Source organism: Tyto alba, unplaced genomic scaffold, assembly GCF_018691265.1.
Source record: "Tyto alba isolate M040663 unplaced genomic scaffold, T.alba_DEE_v4.0 Super-Scaffold_9, whole genome shotgun sequence".
Taxonomy (NCBI): domain Eukaryota; kingdom Metazoa; phylum Chordata; class Aves; order Strigiformes; family Tytonidae; genus Tyto; species Tyto alba.
The window spans coordinates 23,884,420-23,905,249 of record NW_024881330.1 but is presented as its reverse complement, the minus strand read 5'-3'; the positions used below and the strand labels follow the sequence as shown (position 1 = coordinate 23,905,249).

Genomic DNA, 20,830 nt, shown 5'->3' with positions numbered 1-20,830 from the left:
ATTAATATTTTGTATTTCTTGGCTGACTGAACTTGGAAAAAATACAGATTGCTAACTACTTTAAAATTTCTAATCTGAAACCTTTCCAAAATATCTTGAAGTTGCTTTGGCTGAGCTGAATTATTCAGTATGCAGTAACTTCAAAATAAACTACTGAAGTTTTCAGATCTTTCTCAGGATGAGACACACACTCTCCTGATGCGTACTCCTGACTGTATAAGTTTATTGCTAGTGCCACCTGTGGAAGAAACAGTAGAACTCTTGCTAGAATAATATGGTAAAAGTATGTTTGGATGCAGCTTTATTTTAATTGCAAAACTTTTCTAAAGTTTCTTTTAAATAATCACAGTTACCAGTTAATCTTTGCTATTTCTCAGCGTTGTGGTTTCTTAGCAGGACAGCGTTGACTGTAGACCACACCACGTAGCAAACACACTCTCCATATATTGTTTAAATACACTGGCTTGAATTCTTTATTGTCCTCTGAGACTATAAAGGCCCATCTCAGTGTACATTTGTATTTGTCAGCCATTTTCTGATTCTCAAGACTGGCTCCTGTGCTTCTGGTGTATTAGATTAATTTGGACTGTTCTTGCCCATGACTCCAGTCCCAAATCTTGAAAAAGAAAGCCTCATACCAAATAATCTTCTGAATTTTGATATAGGAAGGAGAACTTCCCTCCTTCTCTTCCTCCAAATGTATGTGCTCTAAAGAAAGATGACTTTTTCATTCCAGTCTGAGGTTTGTGGATGCTCACCAGCCTGCTGTGTTTGGATCTGAGACTGCATCCAGACACTTTTATGTTACTTTGAATTGTGGCAGTCAGTTTCTCTTGGTGGATTGAACATTCACATGCTGGGCACAGACTCTCCATCATTTAAGTGGGGACAAAAAGGCCCAACTTCCCTAGCAGAAAATGTGATAAATGGAATAATGAAGACTTTGTTAAGAGGAAAAAAACCACCCAAACTGAAATAATTGTTATGCTTTTGTACTTTTAAAGAGCAAAAAACCACGTCTGTTACAGGTAAAATGAGAATTACCCACGTACCTTTCATTGTCTCATTTTCCTCACTTCTGTTGAACATTCTTTGAGTTTTGGTTCAGTGTTTTTTGCAGAGCCTAAATTCTTTCTCTAGGACTCAGTTATCATATGTGTGGTTGTATTGGGTTTATGTGGCAAGGTTTTGGTGGTCGGGAGGACTGAAGGGGTGGCTTGTGTGAGAAGGTGCCGGAAGCTTCCCACTTGTCTAACAGAGCCAGTCCCAGCGGCTCCAGAACAGACCTACTGCTGGCCAAGGCCAAGCCTATCAACAGTGTTGGTAGAGTCTCTGTGATAACATATTTAAGAAGTTGAAGAAAACTGCTGTGCAGCAGTAGTTGGGAGAGAGGAATGAGAATGAGAGAAACAACTCTGCAGACACCAAGGTCAGTCAAGAAGGAGTGGGAGGAGATGCTCCAGGCTCTGGCGCAGAGGTTCCCCTGCGGCCTGTAGTGAAACCCATGGAGGTCCACGGTGGAGAAGATATCCACCCTGCAGCTCATGGAGGACCCACCACACCGGAGTCCCAAAGGAGGCTGTGACCCCTTGGAGAGCCCACGCTGGAGCAGGCTCCTGGCAGGACCTGTGACCCTGTGGAGAGGGGGCTATACTGGAGCAGGTTTTTTGTCAGGGCCTGTGACCTGGCAGGGGACTCACATCTGTTCCTGAGGGACTGCACCTCATGGAAGGGACCCATCCACACTGGAGCAGTTCGTGAAGAACTGCATCCTGTGGAAAGGAGCCCACATTGGAAAGTTTGTGAAGCACTGTCTCCCGTGGGTGGGATCCCATGCTGGAGCAGGGGAAGAGTGTGAGGAGGAAGAAGCAGCAGAGACAATGCATGATGAACTGACTGCAACCCCCATTCCCCATCCCTCTGTGCTGCTCAGGGGGAGGAGGTAGAGAATTTAGGAGTGAAGTTGAGCCCAGAAAGAAGGGAGGGGTGGGGGGAAGATGGTTTTAGGTTTGTTCTTATTTCTCATTATCCTACTCTGGTGTTAATTGGCAATAAATTAATTTCCCTAAGTTGAGTCTGTTTTGCCTGTGACAGTAATTGCTGAGCGGTCTTTCTGTCATTATCTCAAGCTGTAAGACTTCATCATATTTTCTCTTCCTTGTCCAGTTGAGGAGGAGGAGTGATAGAGTGGCTTCTGTGGGCATCTGGCGTCCAGCCAAGGTCAAACCTACCAAAGGGATTCTGCTTCAGTTGCAGTACTCTGTGTTCTCAGTTCCTTTCAACTCTAGCTGGTAGAGCTATTGAATGTTTTCTCTCACTAAAAAGAGTTCCTGTTGGCCTTTTAAAGGCTTACCCAAATAATTCTCTCTGTGGCCCTGTTTTGGAAACTTTTCCTTTTTTTTTCCCATTTATTAACAATCTAAAGAAAACAGATTGTACCAAAGTTGCAGCCATTTTTTTGTTTAGCTGGACACTGCCAATTCCCTTACTGATTATTCTTGATCATGATTCATGGTAGGCTCCCTCCTAAATGTAAGAAATTAAGTCTTCAGTGTATGTCTACAATAATTTGTGTTTACAAAATCCATCACCATTCTGCTCCTAGGTAGTTAAATGGAGAGAATGGGAAGAGCTGCACTGTGATCAAGGTCTCACCTGAGCAGTGTGTTGTGATAGGCTTTATGTAACTGTGACGCCATTCTGGTGAGGTGCAAGCTATACATTTTTTGAAGAAAGTTATCCATTTTAATATTAAAACCTGTAAACATGTATAAGTATATAATGTAAGGAACTGCCTCTGCCATCCATATGTTGAAATAAGTGGGGATTTGTTTCAGGATACTCCTCAGTTTGAGGGAAATCATATAAAGCAAAAAGACTTCTTTAAAGACTATGTTGTACACGTTTGTTCATAGTTTGGGGTTAAAATTCGCAATGAATTTAAATTTTCAAAAAGTTGTAAAAGATGTATCACTGTTGTTTAGATTTTGAGGTATACAATGGAATTGATGGTTAAATTATATTTGTGAGAGTTTAAGATCAGTTTAATGGTTGTTGATTGCACTTGTTGACTTCTAAGGGTGTTTAGGATAGGGCCTTTACTGAGTTTTAAGAAAATAATAGCAATTATTTAACTGTTTTCCTTTCTTTTCGAACATTAGGTGATGCTTTTCCATGGACTATTAGTCTGCATCATTTCAGTATATACACTCTTCTTGGACAACAGATGACACTTACTTTAGTGGAACCAATGGGCTGTACTTCTACTTTAGCTGTGACTTCACAGAAACTGCTTGCTTCAGGGCCAGAATCCAGACACTCATTTGTTGTCTGCCTCCATGTCGACCTTGAATCCCTTGAAATAAAATGCTCCAACCCCCAGGTTGGTACATTTAATTGATTTATGAAAGGAAATTAAAAATAACTCAATTTAAGTACAATTGTTCTGCATTTTGTTGAAGAGGGTCTCTTCTATCTTAATTTTTTTTTTTTAAAACAGGACCATCAAGATCAAGGTGCTTAGATTAAGATTTGCTTTGAAGCTCTCTCAAGTTTTGTAATTTAAACTCTTCTCAAAATGTAATAGCTACAGTATAAATGCATCTTTTGGCTGATGGAGTGAAATGAATTGCAGATGTACCATTAAATGCTGTAGTGCTGTTCTGCTGTCACTGTGGATTCATATACTGAAGTGGTTTAATGTAATTTTTTTTACCATATTTTCATAGAACTAATGTTTCTTCGAAGATAAAATGTTCCTTAAGGCAAACAACGGTATCCTATAATAAAGGGAGAAAACCCAGATGTATGTGTATAAACAAAAGTTATCACCTCCGTTATGTTTATTAAAAGGCAAATATGTTACTATATTTTTCAGAAAGTGCACCCTGTATTTTACTGACCTGGATCAAGTTTGCTGTAGTTCCAAATAGTGTAGGTTTTCTATTACTATTAGAGTAATTTTTACTGCAACTGGAGTAACACTTTCCTGACAATTGCAACATTTCCAGTGATGCTGGAGAGAACACTCTTGTTATTGGGAATTGCAAATCTGTTGAGGTCTGAGTAGAACTTTGAGGTCTGAGTAGAACTCTGTATTCATATGCTGTCTGCTCTGAAGTTTTAGCCATACATAAGATTTTTTAAAGGACATCATGGGTGGTCTCACACTTACTGCTAAGAGGGTTGGTAGAGTGAGATTGAGCATTGGACAGGGCAAATTAATATTTAAAATTGAGCAACCTCAACAAGAACGGCTCAGACTTGTAAAGATGTGTGACTGGTGTGTTTGCAAACATAAAGGGTTGTCCCTCTGTTATAAATGTATAAATGTTATAAATAGGAAAGGATAAAATTATGATTTTTTTTTTTGTCAATTTTACATTTTATATTTAAAGACTTCTGAAAGCTTTACTTTGCAACTTTGTAGTATTTTCATAATATTTAATTAATTCATATTACTATATGAATTAATTTAATATAAAACCATGTTCTGATGGTTGTATCCCTTTAAAGTCAATAGATACTTACAGTGTGCAAAATTGCCAGGATATTGCCTTTTGTTGTAGTTTTCAATTTTGTATTAATGTTTTAATTTTTAAGTATAAAATGCTGTAACATATTGAACTTTACAGATTTTGCCAAGTAGTCAGTGGGGTCTTACTGAGTTATGTGTGGTTTTGCTGGGGAAGGAGTGGAAGCAGTGAGAGGGGGAAGCTTTTCCTAACAAATACTGGCAGAATTATTCGTATTTTTGTCTTACCATTTTTCTTCTCTTGAATAGTGTACTAAAAATATTGAAGCTACTCACTTGAAAAAGTGCAACCAAGGAGAGAAGTAGAAATCCTTCCATTTTAATGAGTAACAACCAATGGAATAACAATAAATGTATTAAAAATAATCAAAGACATAACTTAAGCTCTTTATCTGAAGTTTTAAAATTTTATTTACATGTAGACACATGCCTTCTTTTTGTATTTTAATGAGGTTTTGGTGTGAGGCTTTTTGGTATTTTCTACTTGTTAACGTGAAAACCATCTCCCTCCAATCAACGTGTACTTTTTTCTTGGTGAACTTACTTTGTCTCTGGTTTGGTAGAGTATTAGGGTCATGCTACTTGGCTGTCTGGTTGCTGGCAGCGTTCAGAGAGATGGCTACTGCTGTCTGAAATAGCCATTGGTTCAGAGTGGCAAAGATTCTAGCCTGAGCAATTAAAAAAAAAAATCTAGATAGAGTAAGTAATTATTAGCTTTAATGATTATGACTGTTGCACACCCAATAAAATTTAAACTCTTCAGTGTTGGATTAACAGATGACAAACCTCTTTACCTTGTGTATGAGCATGTGTGTAAACACAGAAGTTGCATCATTCCTTCTTTTGCGTTATTTTAGTGCCCTTTTGAACAGTAGCATAATTAAATTTCTGGAAGCACTGCTTCATAAAGACAAGTACAGCTTAAATTATCCTTTAATTTCTTGACCAAAAAATATTTTGAGGGAGGGGAGATTGCAAGCATGTATGATTTGGATATGTGCCTGTATCCTATTAATTTTCTACTGACTCTTTTGCCAGCAAAGTGTCAACATCAGTTAATGTTATATTACTTAATCAGATGGACATTATTAGTGTATCTTCCTGCATTTCATGGAAAAGACTCAGGAAAATTTAGAAATTTGTAATTAGTAATTTCAAGGTTACCAGTGCATATCAGAGTACTAAAGACACAAATATTGTAAAGCAGAACTGAAAGAACTTTTTGCCACAGCCAGAGTTATTGTTTGTCTGTAGATTGCTCTGTAAATGAAGATAAAATAAGTATTGAGAAGTTCATCTCTTTTAAGGAAAAATTCTGTCAAAAGGAGTATATGACCTGCTCAGTGTAAGCCTTGAAACTTCAAAAGAAAAAAGATGAATTAAGAAGGTTTTTATAAAATTCAAGGACTTCACCTCTTAAGGACTGTAGTATGTACTTCAAGACTTCATCACACACTCTCACGCACAAAATCAAGTACTGTTTTATATCAAATGTAGATTGACAACAGTGTTTTTTCTGCATCTGTTCTGCCCACATAAGAAGCCAGCTTCATAGAGTAGATGTGTCCTGAGGCTTAAAGTTCTTATAAATATGAGAATTTCAATTTTTTATAATGGCAAGTTGGGTATGGTATCCAGCTGTGGATCTGCTTATATATTGTTTGCAGTTTTCTCTGAGCTTGTTTTATACAGTATGAATTAATACATATGCAGTATGTTGTCATACAAATTCCATGATTAATGCTTATTTACAAAAACTTGTGTAAATATCTTAGAACTGAGTCAAACACTGTGCAAGTTAAACAGTATATTTCTGAATATTGGAATGACATATGCCAGGAGACTATTGAGTTTAACAGTGGATATTCTCCCTAAAACAGAACAGTTTAATATTCTGCATGGGATCATTATTTTAATACAATATAAATGAATAATTTTTGCATTGTTAATATTTAATAAAATTTATGTTTGCCTTTCTCTAGAGACACTATCTGTGCATATGAATAGGTGATAAATTACTTTTGTTTAATAGTTAAAATTGATAGTAGTAAAAGTTTTACAAGACCATGTTGTTGCTTAGATTTTTATGAGCTACATACCATATGTTTAGACAAAGCACAGAGTATTTTTATCAAAATCACTATACTGTAACTGATGTTAATTATTTTAATTGCAATGTAGTTGCTTATCAGAACATTATAAATGGTGAGAAGTTCAGTTCTGCTACATTCTAAGTCTCACTGGAGGACTTGGATGATTTTCCTTCACCTCATTAAGGAAAGCTTCATCTTAAAAAAGGTTTGTTTTTTTTTGTTTTAGGTGCAGCTTCTGTATGAACTGGCTGAGATCACAAGTAAAGTTTGGAATAAAATTCAGAGGAAGGGAGTTCTATATCAATCGTCTGTCTATACTGAAACCACGACAGGACCTGCTCCTCCTAGCTCTCCAGTTAAAAGTAGTGTTGGTACCGCCCCACCAGATACCAGCACATACAGCCCATCTGCTGACATTGGGACCACTACAGAGGTAGGCTTTCTTAAAAAAAGTGTGTCATGTGAGTTCTGACTTAGAAGGTGTGTGCAGTCAAGTAAGAACCAGAAGAGTCAGAAAGAGCAGTAGTGTCCCTGTGGAAAGTAGCTTTGCCCTGATAAACTATTGAAGAATACTTCATTACTCAATTTGGTGGAACAGGGGGAAGGAGGAAAAAAACAAAACAAAACAAAACAAAACTGTATTGCTCATATGTTTATTATTTGTCTGGATCATTTCTCTTTGAAGTGAGTGAATATTAATCAGAAAATTATGGTTAGTGTTTTCAGGTCAAGATGTATAAGGCATTTTTCAAGTCCAGAATTATTAGAACACTAACTGGTGTTTTGGAAGTACCTGTGATACAGGTGCTGCTTGTGAGTCATTCCAAGTAGCTTCGGCAGTCAGCCTGTCATGTTGAAGCCAGTCATGATACCTGAGTCAGTAGAAAGCTGCTGTGTGTAGACTGTGTTGGCAACCAACAGAGGTGCAGGGAAAGTGAAGGATCCCAAGGCTGACATTGCTGGTCACCCAGCTGTATGCTTACTCCAGGTCCATCCAGCCATTGTTAACCTCCAACTATGAGCTACTTCTGGAGCTCAGTTCCTTCCCCTCTCCCAGCTGTCCCACATCTCAGGAGTGCTTTTGTATCTCAGTCACATAAGGACTTGAGTATGCAGCTTCAAATATAAGAAAGATTGGCCACTGGGTTTTCTGTATTTCTGCTTCTTTAATTTACAGCACTGTGTAACTGCCTGGAGCAATCTGGTACCTGATCTTAATCTCCATGTGTGCCTAAGACTATAAAATATTATTTTGAGGCATGGGAAGGAGTTCTGCTTCTCTGCCACACTGAAGAAATAAAGCTTATTCTTTTATCAGCATGAATACAGTCTTAAACTTCATCCACGAGTAACATTAAACTATGAGTCAACAGGTAGCTGATATATAGTAGAACACGTTATCACAGGAGGCTGTGCAACTGTGTAGGTCTAGTATTTGTGATTTTCTTAGTGCCTCTGTCAGGCTTACTAGTTAGAATAATGAGTTGGCCATGTCTGTGCTCCAGGAGAGTGCCAAAAATGCATAAGATGAGTTGAAGGCATACCAGTGGTATATCATGCATACGCAATGCTTCATTCTTGACATAAAGCTATTACAATGCAAGGAGACTGTTCTGAGAGACTGGGTTTCATTCTCAGGATAAACACAGCAATTTTGGGGGCATCTTGTAGAACAGTTCTGGAACACATGCAAATACACAGCAGTTTGAATGCTGAGTGCAATTACGTGTTCAACAACATTTGGCCAGGATTGCTTTAACCGTATGTATGGTTTATATTAATTCCTGGGTTTGGAGCAAATGAAATGGTGATTGCTAGTGCTTACCTTTTATATACATCACACACACAGAAAGGTAACTGTCACTAAGAGGTGTTTGAGCTAGAGTTTCATTTCTTAAGTTGTTTCACTGAAATGTTTCTAGATTTTTTCAAATAGCCTTGGTTTTGATATATTTCTGTGTGTGTGTGTGATCTCAATTGTAAAAAATTTTGCTATGGATACAGAATTGAAGGTAAGCAATAGTAGTAATAAAACAGTATGGTCACAAAAATAGTATTCTTCCACCTACTCACATCAAATCCCTTTCTCATTAAAATCAGAAACCACTAGCTTTATAAATAATGATTTGTTTTTGACCCTCTATATAGTTAGCAGTATTTGGAGTACATACTGTCCTAGGAGCATTACTTGAAACTGATTCAGTAATTGTTTTAATCCATCTGTTACCAAGATTATTTTGGTAATATGGATCCAAGATCAGTGTTCATATCCTACCCCTTTGCAAAATGTTGTTCCTTGTTTATTTAATTTTCTTCCTATTCTCCACAAATGTTATGCACTAGCTAAATAAATTTTCTCCTGTTCTAAATGCAGTTTGGTGAATTAGCCAACAAAGAACAGTGTTAGAATTTGTGTTCAGTCTTTTCCACTCTGAACATAAAATCATCTCATAATTTCAATCTTGTTAGAATAGAAATTTATATTAAGACAGATGGCATTTAATATTGGATTTTTTTCACAATGGAGACTTAGAGTTGACATAGCATTTTACAACTGAGATTTGAAAACTGCTTCAAAAAGAATGTATCATTGTGCTTACACAGGATGAATAAATTTAAAAATTGGCCATGCTCTGAGGATATTATTAAAGATACAGAAGAGTAAAGAAAGGTACAAGCAGGAGAAAATGGTTGCATGAAGCCATTGTTCATATGAATGAAAGACTGAGGAAGAGAGCTCCTGTCCACCACCTCCATTCAGACCTGTCAGCCCAAGGTGTTCTGTCTGTGGCTGGGGTAGGAAGGCGGTCCAGAAGAAAGAGCCAGCACAAGGGATGTATAAGTGCACAGATAGAAAAACATACGGAGGCAGGTGTCGTTTGTTTAATGGAGACAGTGAGGTGGGAAAATGTATACATGGCCAGATATTTGAGATTGTAAGAAGTTGTCAGAAATTACAAAAGAGAATTAGAAGGCTAATTTTTATATTGTCAGGAAAAGATTTACAGAAGTGTTCAAGTAGCAGAGTAATATTTTTGGCTCAACAGCTGAGGAAAATATTTTTCCATTTCTGATTAACTGGATGGGAATATTAGGAGTATTGAGGTGATGAAAATCAAAACAGTATGTAGGGTGTACAAGGGTTTTAATTAATAATAAAAAAAGAGAAAGGCAAAGGTTTTGAATTACTGTGGTTGAAAAAAAGACTTGGAGAGAATCTTTGTCATGGAAAGTCAAGCCAGAGTTTGGATTCCTATAAAACTAGTAGCTACAAAAATGCTGTATTTGAGTTTGTGGCTACTATCATTTTTATGAATTTGTGAGTCAGTGTTTATACTTGAAAACCACATTTAATATTGGTCTTGTGATTTTCTGAAAAAAGTTAGTGGGTACCGTAAGGTGAAAAAGAACAGATAACCAGTGGAGGATTCATCTAAATGATCGGGTTGTTACGGGATGTAACGTCAAAGGTTGTCTTGACCTAGTGCTTTCTGGTATTTAAAGACTGAGGTTTAAAGCAAAACAAACCTCAAAAAAATAATTATCCCTTCACTCTTAGGGCTAATTTTATGTCAAGATACCAGTTGGAGTGAGGTGAATCACCTAGTAGGATGACCAACTTAATACATTCTAAATGATGTAAACAAAGTAACATTTTCCAGATTTTTATTAAGCCGTAGGAAAAATGATCTTAAGCACTCTACCACCATTTTAAATCAACATAGTCATCACCTATTTTTTTTTTTTTCTTTTTAATCTTTTGGTGACCATTGGTAAAAATAAATCTCAGAGTGTTTTGAAGCTATACAGTGAACTTCTGCAGATAATCATGTGTGAAGTAGCTAAGAACTTTGTTCTTAAGACTGTGCACAGCCCTGTTGTCTGTGAGTTATATAGTACTGTTGGGGGTGGGAACGAGGTAGGAAAATCACACTTGGCCAACCAGTGAGAAATAATAAAAGAAACCTGTCATGGTTTGAGGTCAGAGGGTAACTGAGCACCACGCAGCCTCTCACTTTCCCCTTCCACCCCAGCTCTGAGAAGGGGAAAATAAGTAAAGGCTTGGGATTTGAGATAGGACAGCAAGGGATAAATCACCCATTGTGGTCACGGAGAAAAGACAGATTTGTTAGGGGAAGAAAAAATGAACATAGATTTATTACAGACACTAACAACATCAACACTTAACAGACAGAGTAGGACAGTGAGAAGCATTACCACATCTTGAAAACACTTCCTTCCACCCCTCCCTTCTTCCTGGGCTCAGCTCTGTTCCCGATATCTCTACATCCTCCCCCCAGTGGCTTAGAGGAAGGAATGGGGGATGTAGTCAGTGCTGCTGCTTCTTCCATCTTTGGTGGGGGGAGCTTCTGGAACTTCTTACCCCTGCTCCATTGTGGTCCCCTTCTCACAGGAGACAGTCCTCTACAACTTTTCTCTGACTGGAGTGCCTCCCACAGGCAGCAGCCCTTCCTGAGCTGCTCCAGCATGGGACATCCCGCATGCTGCAATCCTCCCAGTGCCAAACTACAACAGTGGGGGCTGCTTCTTCCCACGGGATCCCAGCTGCCTTCAGGCACATCGACTTTAATTGGCCATATGGGCCCCCCCACAGTCCAAAAATCACTGTCTGCTCCACCGTAGATCTTCATGGGTGGCAGGGGGGGCCGCCCTGCTGTCTCACCACAGGATACAGGGGGGTGTCTGCTCCCACCTACTTCCCCCCTCCTTTCTTCCTCTGTTCCTCCACTGACCTTGGTGTTCATGCAGCTGCAGCAACTCCTCCTCACAAGTCCAACTGCTCGTCACCACATCCCTTCTTAAATACGTTATTGCAGAGGGGCAGCTGATTGGCTTAGTTTTGGTGCAGAGCTGGAGCTGACTTGGAGCTGGGGTAGTTTCAAGAAACTTCTCACAGCAGGCCACCCCTATAGCCCCCTCCCCTGCTACCAAAAAACCTCACCACTCACGCAAACCCAGGACAGAACCATATTTTCTTCTCACATTTCTAATAGACTATTTTAGACAATATAAAATAAATAATTTGTAACATAATGGTTGGCAGTATCTCTGTAACTCATTCTCTTCTGCGGTCGGTGGCTGTCTCTGAATTTATTCAACCTATTTCCTAGTACCAAAGCACAAGCTAGGTTTTCATTATGATTACATGGTTGCTGTCCTGTTCTTTGAGGTAAGGATTGTTGAGAATTTAAAAATATATGTATTAAAAATTAGCTAAGGAATGTTCTCCCTCATTTTTTTTTTCACTAGCAAAAGCTATTTGTCCTTTGAGAGTAGTTAATCACTTAGTTTCCCTGTTCCTTTTGCTAGCTTAATTACTGTCACCATACCTAGCTGTAGATAGTGTGATCATGAAATTGTGCTTCCCCTTTATTTGAAGAGAGTAAGATGTGAAGATGAGAGAATCTGGTCACTTCTGCTGTCCCCAGCTGCTACTTTGAACTACTGCAGTCTGCTGAGTACCTCAGTTATAGTCCGTATAATGGACTTTATTTGAAGAAAAAATAACCTTCTTAGTATCTTCAAATATGCATAGAAAGAACCCCATTATAGATGCAGAGGTGCATCTGAGTGGCATCTGTACAGAGGGCTATACAGCTATTCCTCTGCCTCAAAGGCAAAGTCAGTTGACAGACCTTGTAGACAAGAAATGTAGACAGATTTTTTTAATTGTTTTGTCTCCTGTGAAGTACAGCAGCTAGTTCTACCTGTCAAATTGCCTAATGGACTGCAGGTGTCAGTCTGTTATACCATATTATTTTCAATGAGGTCAAGTTTTTCTGCTGGGTGAAGATGTAGTCCTCCACAGTCTATCCAAGTATGTATTGTTTTATATAACATTTATCTTAAAAATAAGACTTTATCTGGAGACCCTGTTTGTTCCCAAGAGTTTAACTAGTGAAATCCAAACAAGTATTTTAAACCCCAATTGCACTGTATTGCACCAAAGAACAGTTGAGGGCTGAATGTTTTTCCAGGTACCTTCTGAAGTAGTAATTTTAATTTCAAAAGTGTAGAAGCAGGGTGGGAGCTGTCAGAGTAACCTAATGCTTCTCAGATTCACATGCCATGGTATTCTCCAAATACTCTTCAGAAACTGGTATAGAAAATCTGAGCCATGGGGAGGGATTGGTGGTGTTTGGAGGCAGGAAGGCAAGAGTTACCTTTATTACCTCACAGAAATGGTGATTGTAGGAACTGGATTGTTAGGAAAGTTATCCAACTGAGAATTAAGTGGTACGGCACGGAAGTGGAGGATGACTGAAAAAGGCATGTTTTCAGTGAACAGTATAGGGGAAAAGGAAGGTAGAGGCAGCTACGAAGTTTGGAGCAGCATTCCACCATTTTCCTAAGTCTGATTTGTCCCTCTCTGTGATTTTGCCGCTGGTTGGAACTGGACCACTCCTTTGCCTTCCCACAGAGTCTGAATTCCATCAAGGGAGCAATAAAAGCAGATGAGGCAGTTACAGTGCAGGCACTCACTGGTCAGGAGACCTAACATCAACAAAACCGCACTTGATTGCTGTCTTGATACTGGCAGGTCTGAAAAGAACTTGCAAATACTCAGAGAAATAGAAAAATACTTTTATTTAATCTCTTCAAATACTGTGTATTTAACATTGTTATACTCTCTAAAATACTAGTATTGATTATTTATAGATGCAGATTTTGGTCTTTAGAAATTTGAATCTAGTTAATCTTGGTCTCATGTTACAAAGAAAGTGGAAGCAAATCTAGGTCGATGTCATTTGATTTGGAAAATACCATCCCGTATTTATAAATTATAACTTTTTAAAAGACTATTGTAACAGTAATGTTTCTAATGAAAGAAATAGAGGAGGTAATATATAAAAATCGAGTGATGCAGGCACAGTTTCACCTTGCAGCTATATATTTTATAGTTATTATTGCTGATAAGCAGCAATGAGGTATATAAAGTAATTAATAATATGTATTTCTACAAGTTTGACTTAGGGAGATTTTTCCAGAAGATTGTGTTTTATCTGAGTCTGCGGTTTGGTTATTATGTTCCTGTATTTTTAAATCTTGAAATCTTAAAGTCTGTCGATCAAAAATACTTTGCTGCAATAGGTAATTTTTTTACAGTTTAGAGATTTTACAGTTAATGCACTATTTTGTTTTCTGGGAGACAAATGATTATTTTTAAGGCTTCTTTCAGCTACAACAGACTTGCTATAAATGAATCAGAAGAAAGCAAACTCTCACAACTGTTTATATTAAACAGCAAAAGAAGTCATTTGTTTATGTGATCTGTGGATGATTTATATTTTAAACTGCATGTAATTCTTTTCATGCTGACAAGTTGATGGTGATCACCACAGTCCTATGTGGGTAAAGCTACCTAGCTTACTGAATTTTAGTCTGTGTGTTGGTAAGACAGGGAAACATGAGTGAAAGACTTAAGTGCTGGAGGGCTGGAAACAGTTAAATCATTTTTACCATCCCTCCTTTGGCACAGCAAAAGCAAAGGTAGTACAGACTACAACAGGCCACTTGTTACTGTTTACTTAAGTACAAACAGTGGTAGAAGTGTTTAGTCCTTGGGGAGACTCAGTGATTGAGCAAGAACTCAGAAGTTATTTTGATAAGGCATAGCATTAGTGTGGCCAAACTGTGATCATCCCTGAGCTTTAGGCAGGCCAAGGATGAAGGCCTCATATGTTTGGATCTTCCTGATGAACAAAGATAAATTCTGCTAAGAAAATAAACTCAGTATATTGGTCAATTTGCAACAATTGGTGAAAGAATTAAATTGTATATTTTAGGACTTGGCATGAGAAGTTGTGGGAAAATAGTTCAGGGTTTCTGACTCTGGCTTGATTTTTCTGTAGATCTGGAAACAGAGCAGAAAATTAATGCATAAACATATTTAACAATACCACGCAGGGTGCTGAAAATCCAAAATGAAAATTGAAACTGCATGAGAAACAAGACCACAGTCTCTTCTCACTTCAGTTTCTTAGTTTTTCACTGCAAAAAATTTCTAAGTATTTGAGCTAATTTAAAAAATAAGGTCAGCTACTGCAGGCCATCAGTTTTTCAGCCCTTGTGACTCTGACCAGTGGTTCTGGTTACAGTACTGTTAACAGAAGGCTAAGAAGAAATGCAATCTCTTCATTTTTCACCTCCCAGAGGATAGCCATATAGCAACGTCTGCCTTCAGAGGAGCATCTGCAGTGCTTCTGCCACTGAGAAAGAGAATGGGCCAATTCAACTGTTTATGCATGTTTGGATGGCAGAAAAAATTTGGATAGTATGTTCACATTGAACTATTGAAGTAGGGAACGGGTGAAGCCAGTAACCCAGTAACTTCTGACAAGGGCATGGTGTTGAGCAGCTGGGGATATCTGTTGATAAGCTCTGCAGCTGGCATAGCTGCAAACGGAAGAGGTTATTGCTGAAAGCCTTAGCTTAATGCAGTTTTAGCTATGCGATCAAGCTAGCTAGTCCAAGCAGTAGTATATGCAAGTGATGTGGAATACTGAATGGGAACGCAGTAACCCGAGTACAGAATTGCAGTGCAAAGCTAAGCACAAGTGAGTTGAGGCCCTGGTTAGGAATTGTAGGCCCTATGATAGAACAAGTTCCAAAACATTGGTAATTGCAGATCTGGCTGTCTGACCCCCAACTTAATCTGCCTCCGGCTGTGTCCAGAGGTTCACAATTCCTTTATTTCTGATAACATGGTTTTACATTGACATCCTCCATTTGGCTCCTAGAAAATCAAGGACTGGTTTTGTTTTTCAAGTTCACTTCCAGAAATACATGCATGTGTAGGCCTTACTTGTGCTATTAACTAAATGAAGTTCTGTTCTACACCTCTGCAAATGTGTGCTACACAATTTGAATAGGACTTAATAAAGCCACCTCACATGCTACAGAAATTAGAAGTGTGAGAAACATCTGCAAATCAGACAAGCATATGTACAGACAACACTGGAATGATAACAGTGAAAGCTTAGCTCCGGCAATAGTAACAGGAAGTGCAAGCACCTTGGTCTCTTTTCTTCACCTGTGTATTTTTTTGTTATAGCATATCAGATATACGGCCTATTCCATTATGTATTTAGAAAAGGAGGAAGCAGTTTCTAATGATACATCTGAGCTTGTACCTGTAACTCTGTTTTTTTTTTTTTTTTTGTAAACTACATACATACAGTAGGCTTGGAAGTTGGTAGAGGTCACGTTCCCTAAAATTCAAGTTTTCCTACTTTTAAATTTGATTGCACATTTATGGGTTAATTTGATTTTTATATATATGCTGGTTTTGGCTGGAGTAGAGTTAATTTTCTTCACAGTAGCTACTGTGGGGCTATGTTTTAGGTTTGTATTGAAAATAGTGTTGATAATTCAGAGATCTTTTAGTTATTGCTGAGCAGTGCTTAGACAGCATCAAGGCCTTTTCTGTTCCTCATACTGCTGTGCCAGTGAGTAGGCTGGGGATGCACAAAGTGTTGGGAGGGGACATGGCTGGGACAGCTGACCCCAACTGACCAAAAGAATATTCCATACCATATGATGTCATGCTCAGCAATAAACTGGGGGGAAGGTTGGCTGGAGGGCTGCTGCTTGGAAACTGGGTGGGCATCAGTCAGTTGGTGGTGAGCAAGTGTTTTCATTTGCATCACTTGTTTTTGTCAGGTTTTATTTCTCTTTTTGTTATTTTCCTTTTCATTACTGTCTATATTATTATTGTTGTTGATATACTATTTTATTTTGATTATTAAACTATTCTTATCTCAACCTATGATTTTTCTCACTTTACCCTTCCACTTCTCTTTTCCCCTATCCTGCTGGGAGGGGACATGTGAGCAAGCAGCTCTGTGGTACTTAGTTGCTGGCTGCAGTTAAACCATGACAATATATGTCTGGGGTTGTGCTAGACAAATGCAGTTTTTCAAGAATCTCACAAATACTGTTCTAAGTAACCTTGTGCCAAATTTATCAACTGGCTGATTCTCTGAGAATCATAGTACATCATTTAATATGTTCAGAAAAATAAGCTTAAAGAAAAGTGTGGGAAAATGATAGTCTCAGTTTTCTACAGAACAAAGTTATCTATGTACTCAAACCACTAAACAAAAACAGCTCTCTGGAGAAAAAAAAAAAAGTTAACAAAATGGATGAAATATCTGAACACATTAAATTATTAAAATAAAAGAATCCAATTATAAAATTCAAAACTTGCCATGGTGGTAGTATGTATTTGCTGTTAACTGTAGCCCTTTAATTTAATTTACTATTGTTTTCTTTCTTTTAAACTATCAGAAATGTAGAGACCTGCCAAAATTTTAGAACAAAGTTGATTTTAATACAAAAAGCATTTTGGAACATGTCCAGTGGGAGAGTGAGGGTGTGTATGGAGGGAGGGGAGGAGGCTCTTTCTCATTCCCACCCCCTCCATCACAGTTTTTAAGTTATAGTTTGGCAAATTAAGTGTGGCTACAGTACAAAAATAACTTAAAAAATGCTCTAGCTATTAAAAAAATTTTAAAAAATTAAGAATACTTTTTATAGAATGGAAAGAATAGCAGCAAATCAGTCACAGAACGTCAACATTGGCTTGAACTTTGACTTTAAATATAAGTAAATGTAGTATCAGTTTTAAATAGGTATTGTTTCTCTCTTTCCTTAACCTTTAATTGACTTGATACCCTGTGAAATCCATCTGAGGATCTCAGCTAATCGAAATTATCCTTGGATGGCTTCTCCCTTTAGAGCTGCCCTGCTGAAGGGATCCCCCTGTTCCAAAGTACCACTGACTCCAACATCTCTAGAGCGTGTGAGGTTTGATGAGAAGAGTCATCCCAAGTACAGTGAAACTCTAGCACAGAAGCATCATCTTTTAGGGGTATCACTCAAAGGCAAATTATGAAGGTCTGGGAATTCACTGGACGGCAGAATGTGAAAGAACCATTTCAATGAGTTACACAAAAGAAACAAGAAGAAGAAAGGAGCTTATTGGCAGAAATTGAAAGACTCAGAACTGATGCCATGCTGATGGCATGAAATTACAAGTCATGAAATAGGATGAGGATTTGCTAATGTTGGAATGAGGACTTTGCAAATAAAGACCCATTAAGAGAGACAAGATTCTCAACGTATCGTCGTCTTTCCAGCTCTGAAAGGATACATTTCTGCTCCTAATTTTTTATAGCTTTACAAGTAGGCAGCGTAGATAGTTGGAGGGGAGGCAGGCTAGTGTTTGAAGAGGGATAGTCAGAGAATGGCAAAGTGGCTCAGTGGTTGTTGCCTCTTGGCTTATGTCACTGCCCTATCAATAGAGCCTGCCATTTTGGGAGAAGCAATAAGGACTATCGTTGGTGAGTACTGGAGAAGTGGCTGTTCTACGTACATCCTTTCAGATGCTGAGGGACTTCCAGGCCTGACACTCTTCAAGGCCGTTTCCTAACTTTCATTCCTTCCCCACACTGGGGGAGGATGCACTGGCATCCTTGAAGAAACAACACTGAGTTTTGGTTACAGTGCTGTAAAGTTATCTACTTTGATGTTGCTGTCACTGCTTCCTTTGTAGGACAATAAAGTGGCACTGGAGAGAGTAGAGTTTTTTGTGAAGACAGTAGGAAATGTCTTGCAAAGGCATGGTTAGTAATGGATCTTGGAAATAGGAGTCTTTGGACAAAAAGATCTGGCAAGAGGCAGGAAGGATTTTGCTGGGGAAGCAAATAGGAAATATGAGTCCCAGTTTGGCGGAAAGGAGTTAACCTCTGCCCTGACCATGTTATTTGCATGTTCTACCACTCTTTGTTTTTTTTTTTATCTTGTTGGGCACCATATATCCACTGTGGCACACTTGCTTTGGAGTGTGAAATGAGCTATCTGAGGTTTCTACAGTTAGATGTCTTGCTGTGGTAGATAAATATTATTAGATACACAGCAGGAGACAGGCCCTGCTACACTTAATAATTAAATTTGCAGACAATGTAAGAGAAAAATGGAAGAAGGAAGATTAAACGAATTGTAAAAGCAAGAGGGTTATGTGAAGTCCGTAGCTTGGAGAGGGGTATCAGCTGTTTTTTGTGAGGAAGTTTGCTCAATGAGAACATGATGGAGAAGAAATGCTTAAAAGAGAAGGACAGGGAGGGAAGCAGGAAGGGAGAGAAGGCATAGTGTGTGGCTGAATTTTTTTTTTATTTTAAGTAGCCTTCAGTAGGTCCTTTCTCCCATTTCATTTATAAGCTAGTTGTTACTGATTTAAACACACTGACAATTTGGTGACAGTTAAGAAACGATCAGGGAAGAAAATATTCTAAAAGAGAGAAGGTGTTATAAAAATTGATGGATAAATGGAATAAGGAAGTTTCCCTCTGGGAGGTCTGTTTGAAGGGAACCATAAGCTCCTCTTTTAGCTCTGGTTGTCTGCTTGGTCTGTGCTTTGTTACCAGCTCTCTCACCAATAGACTCATCCGTTTATCTTGTTTCTGTAACTTACCTTCTGTAAGTACACTCAAAATCTTCTTTCCCAAATTCATTTCCTTAACTCCCGTTATTACATCTCCCTGCTCCTTCCACCACACATGCAAATAAATACATACATACACAAGACAAGTGTTCTTTCTCTCTTTCTGATTAATCTTGCTCATACTCTTCTGGTCCTTGTCCACCTACTTGAGACCAGTCTGTCCATGTCTGTCTCATATAGGGAGAGCAGTGTTTCTCTTGTCTTAATTGTACTTCTTCTTTTATGGACTTCATGAGGACCACACATTTAATTGATAGGCCTTTAAGTACTGCTGTTTTTTACAAAGCAAGAACTTAATTCAGACCAAGGCATAAGTGTTAGTTTTCTTCAATTTGTTTCTGCAGGTCTTTGGTACCTCCAGCTCTGTTTGTTCATTCATTCATTTATATTCTCTCTCTCTTTCTCTCTCTCAATCTGCCCATTAATAAGTGATCAAGCATTTTATAGCAGACATCTGGAAGATTTATGTAGAAGACAGACATCACAGACAAAACCCATCATAGGACAATGAATATATAATATGCATTCCAATGTATTACCCTATTTGCCTTTTCATATTTAAGATGCTAGCATAGATTGCACCTTTTCAGAGGTTAGTACTGTCAACATTACATGATTTTCTTACACTTTTGTTAGTTCTCTTGAAGGTGAGCTACTTGTTTTTCCTATGGGTTGAGACTCTTCATTGTCTGTCTCTAATGGTCTGTGATCTCCTTCCTACATGGCATTCATAAATCCTAGGAATAATATCTTTATTTTAGTCTCACTTGTACACTGTCACCTAATGCCACATCCATGGTTCCTTGACACATTATGACTAACATTTAAGGCAATCTTCCCAATTATAACAGCACTTGCTTTCTGTACACTAATAAAATACTTCTCATAGAGAATGTTTTCTTCATTAACTCTTTTGCAAACAACATTTTTTTATTTGCTGTTCACCAGTCACTGATGATTAGTAATGGTAGCACTAATCTCTAATACTAGAGATTTACAAAGCTGAACAACTTCTTTTTTAGAACTGGGCCAGACACTACAGTCTTATGTTTGGGTATTGTTTTCCAGTAACATACGTTAGTTGCAGAAGCTCTCCCTTCCTCCCATGAATGAATATCTGAAGTGGTAAATTCTGTATGTCAGCTATTGACAACGTAGACAGTTTCTTACCAGTTGTAGTAGGTATCATTGAGTTTTTCAAGTGTAAAGACCACCACACATGGATAAAGTACTTTTGCTGTTTCTCTCTGTGTCCTCTAAGAGTTTTGCTGGGACAAAAATAAATAAATCAGTAAATGTTAATCTGAGTGACACACAGCTGAAAGTGTGAAGCAGAAGTTGTGTTTCAGTGTTTCTCTGAAAAAGAAAATGGTAAAGATAATCATATTCTTCATCATGCAATAAATTCTAAAAGCAGAATGTCAGCTGCTCCACTGGGTGTATATCAGATAATCCAAAGTCATAATGGATTGTGTGCAAAACTTTTGTAAGATTGTGTCCTACCTTCTTGTCTTCTCTTACAATTAGTCCGGTGATAAGAGAACGTGTATATGTGATAGAAATCCTATAATTAAACCGTAGGCCTGAGTTGATTGAAAATGTGATTTATCAACATAAATGCTTCCATATGAGCTATGTCATTTGGTTTAGGATAAGTTCTACCCATCCAGAAAATAG

At 38.1% G+C, this 20,830-nt stretch overlaps 1 protein-coding gene across 4 annotated transcripts in view; it reads left to right on the top strand.

Annotated features, from left to right (window-relative positions):
• VPS13B (vacuolar protein sorting 13 homolog B) overlaps window positions 1-20,830 on the top strand; it is a 471,233-nt gene that overhangs the window by 246,066 nt on the left and 204,337 nt on the right. For all 4 annotated transcript variants that reach the window (XM_042785990.1, XM_042785992.1, XM_042785989.1 and 1 more), the window contains 2 exons: window positions 3,162-3,382; window positions 6,854-7,060. In XM_042785990.1, coding sequence (XP_042641924.1) covers window positions 3,162-3,382; window positions 6,854-7,060 — 428 coding nt within the window. The remainder of the gene's footprint in view (window positions 1-3,161; window positions 3,383-6,853; window positions 7,061-20,830) is intronic.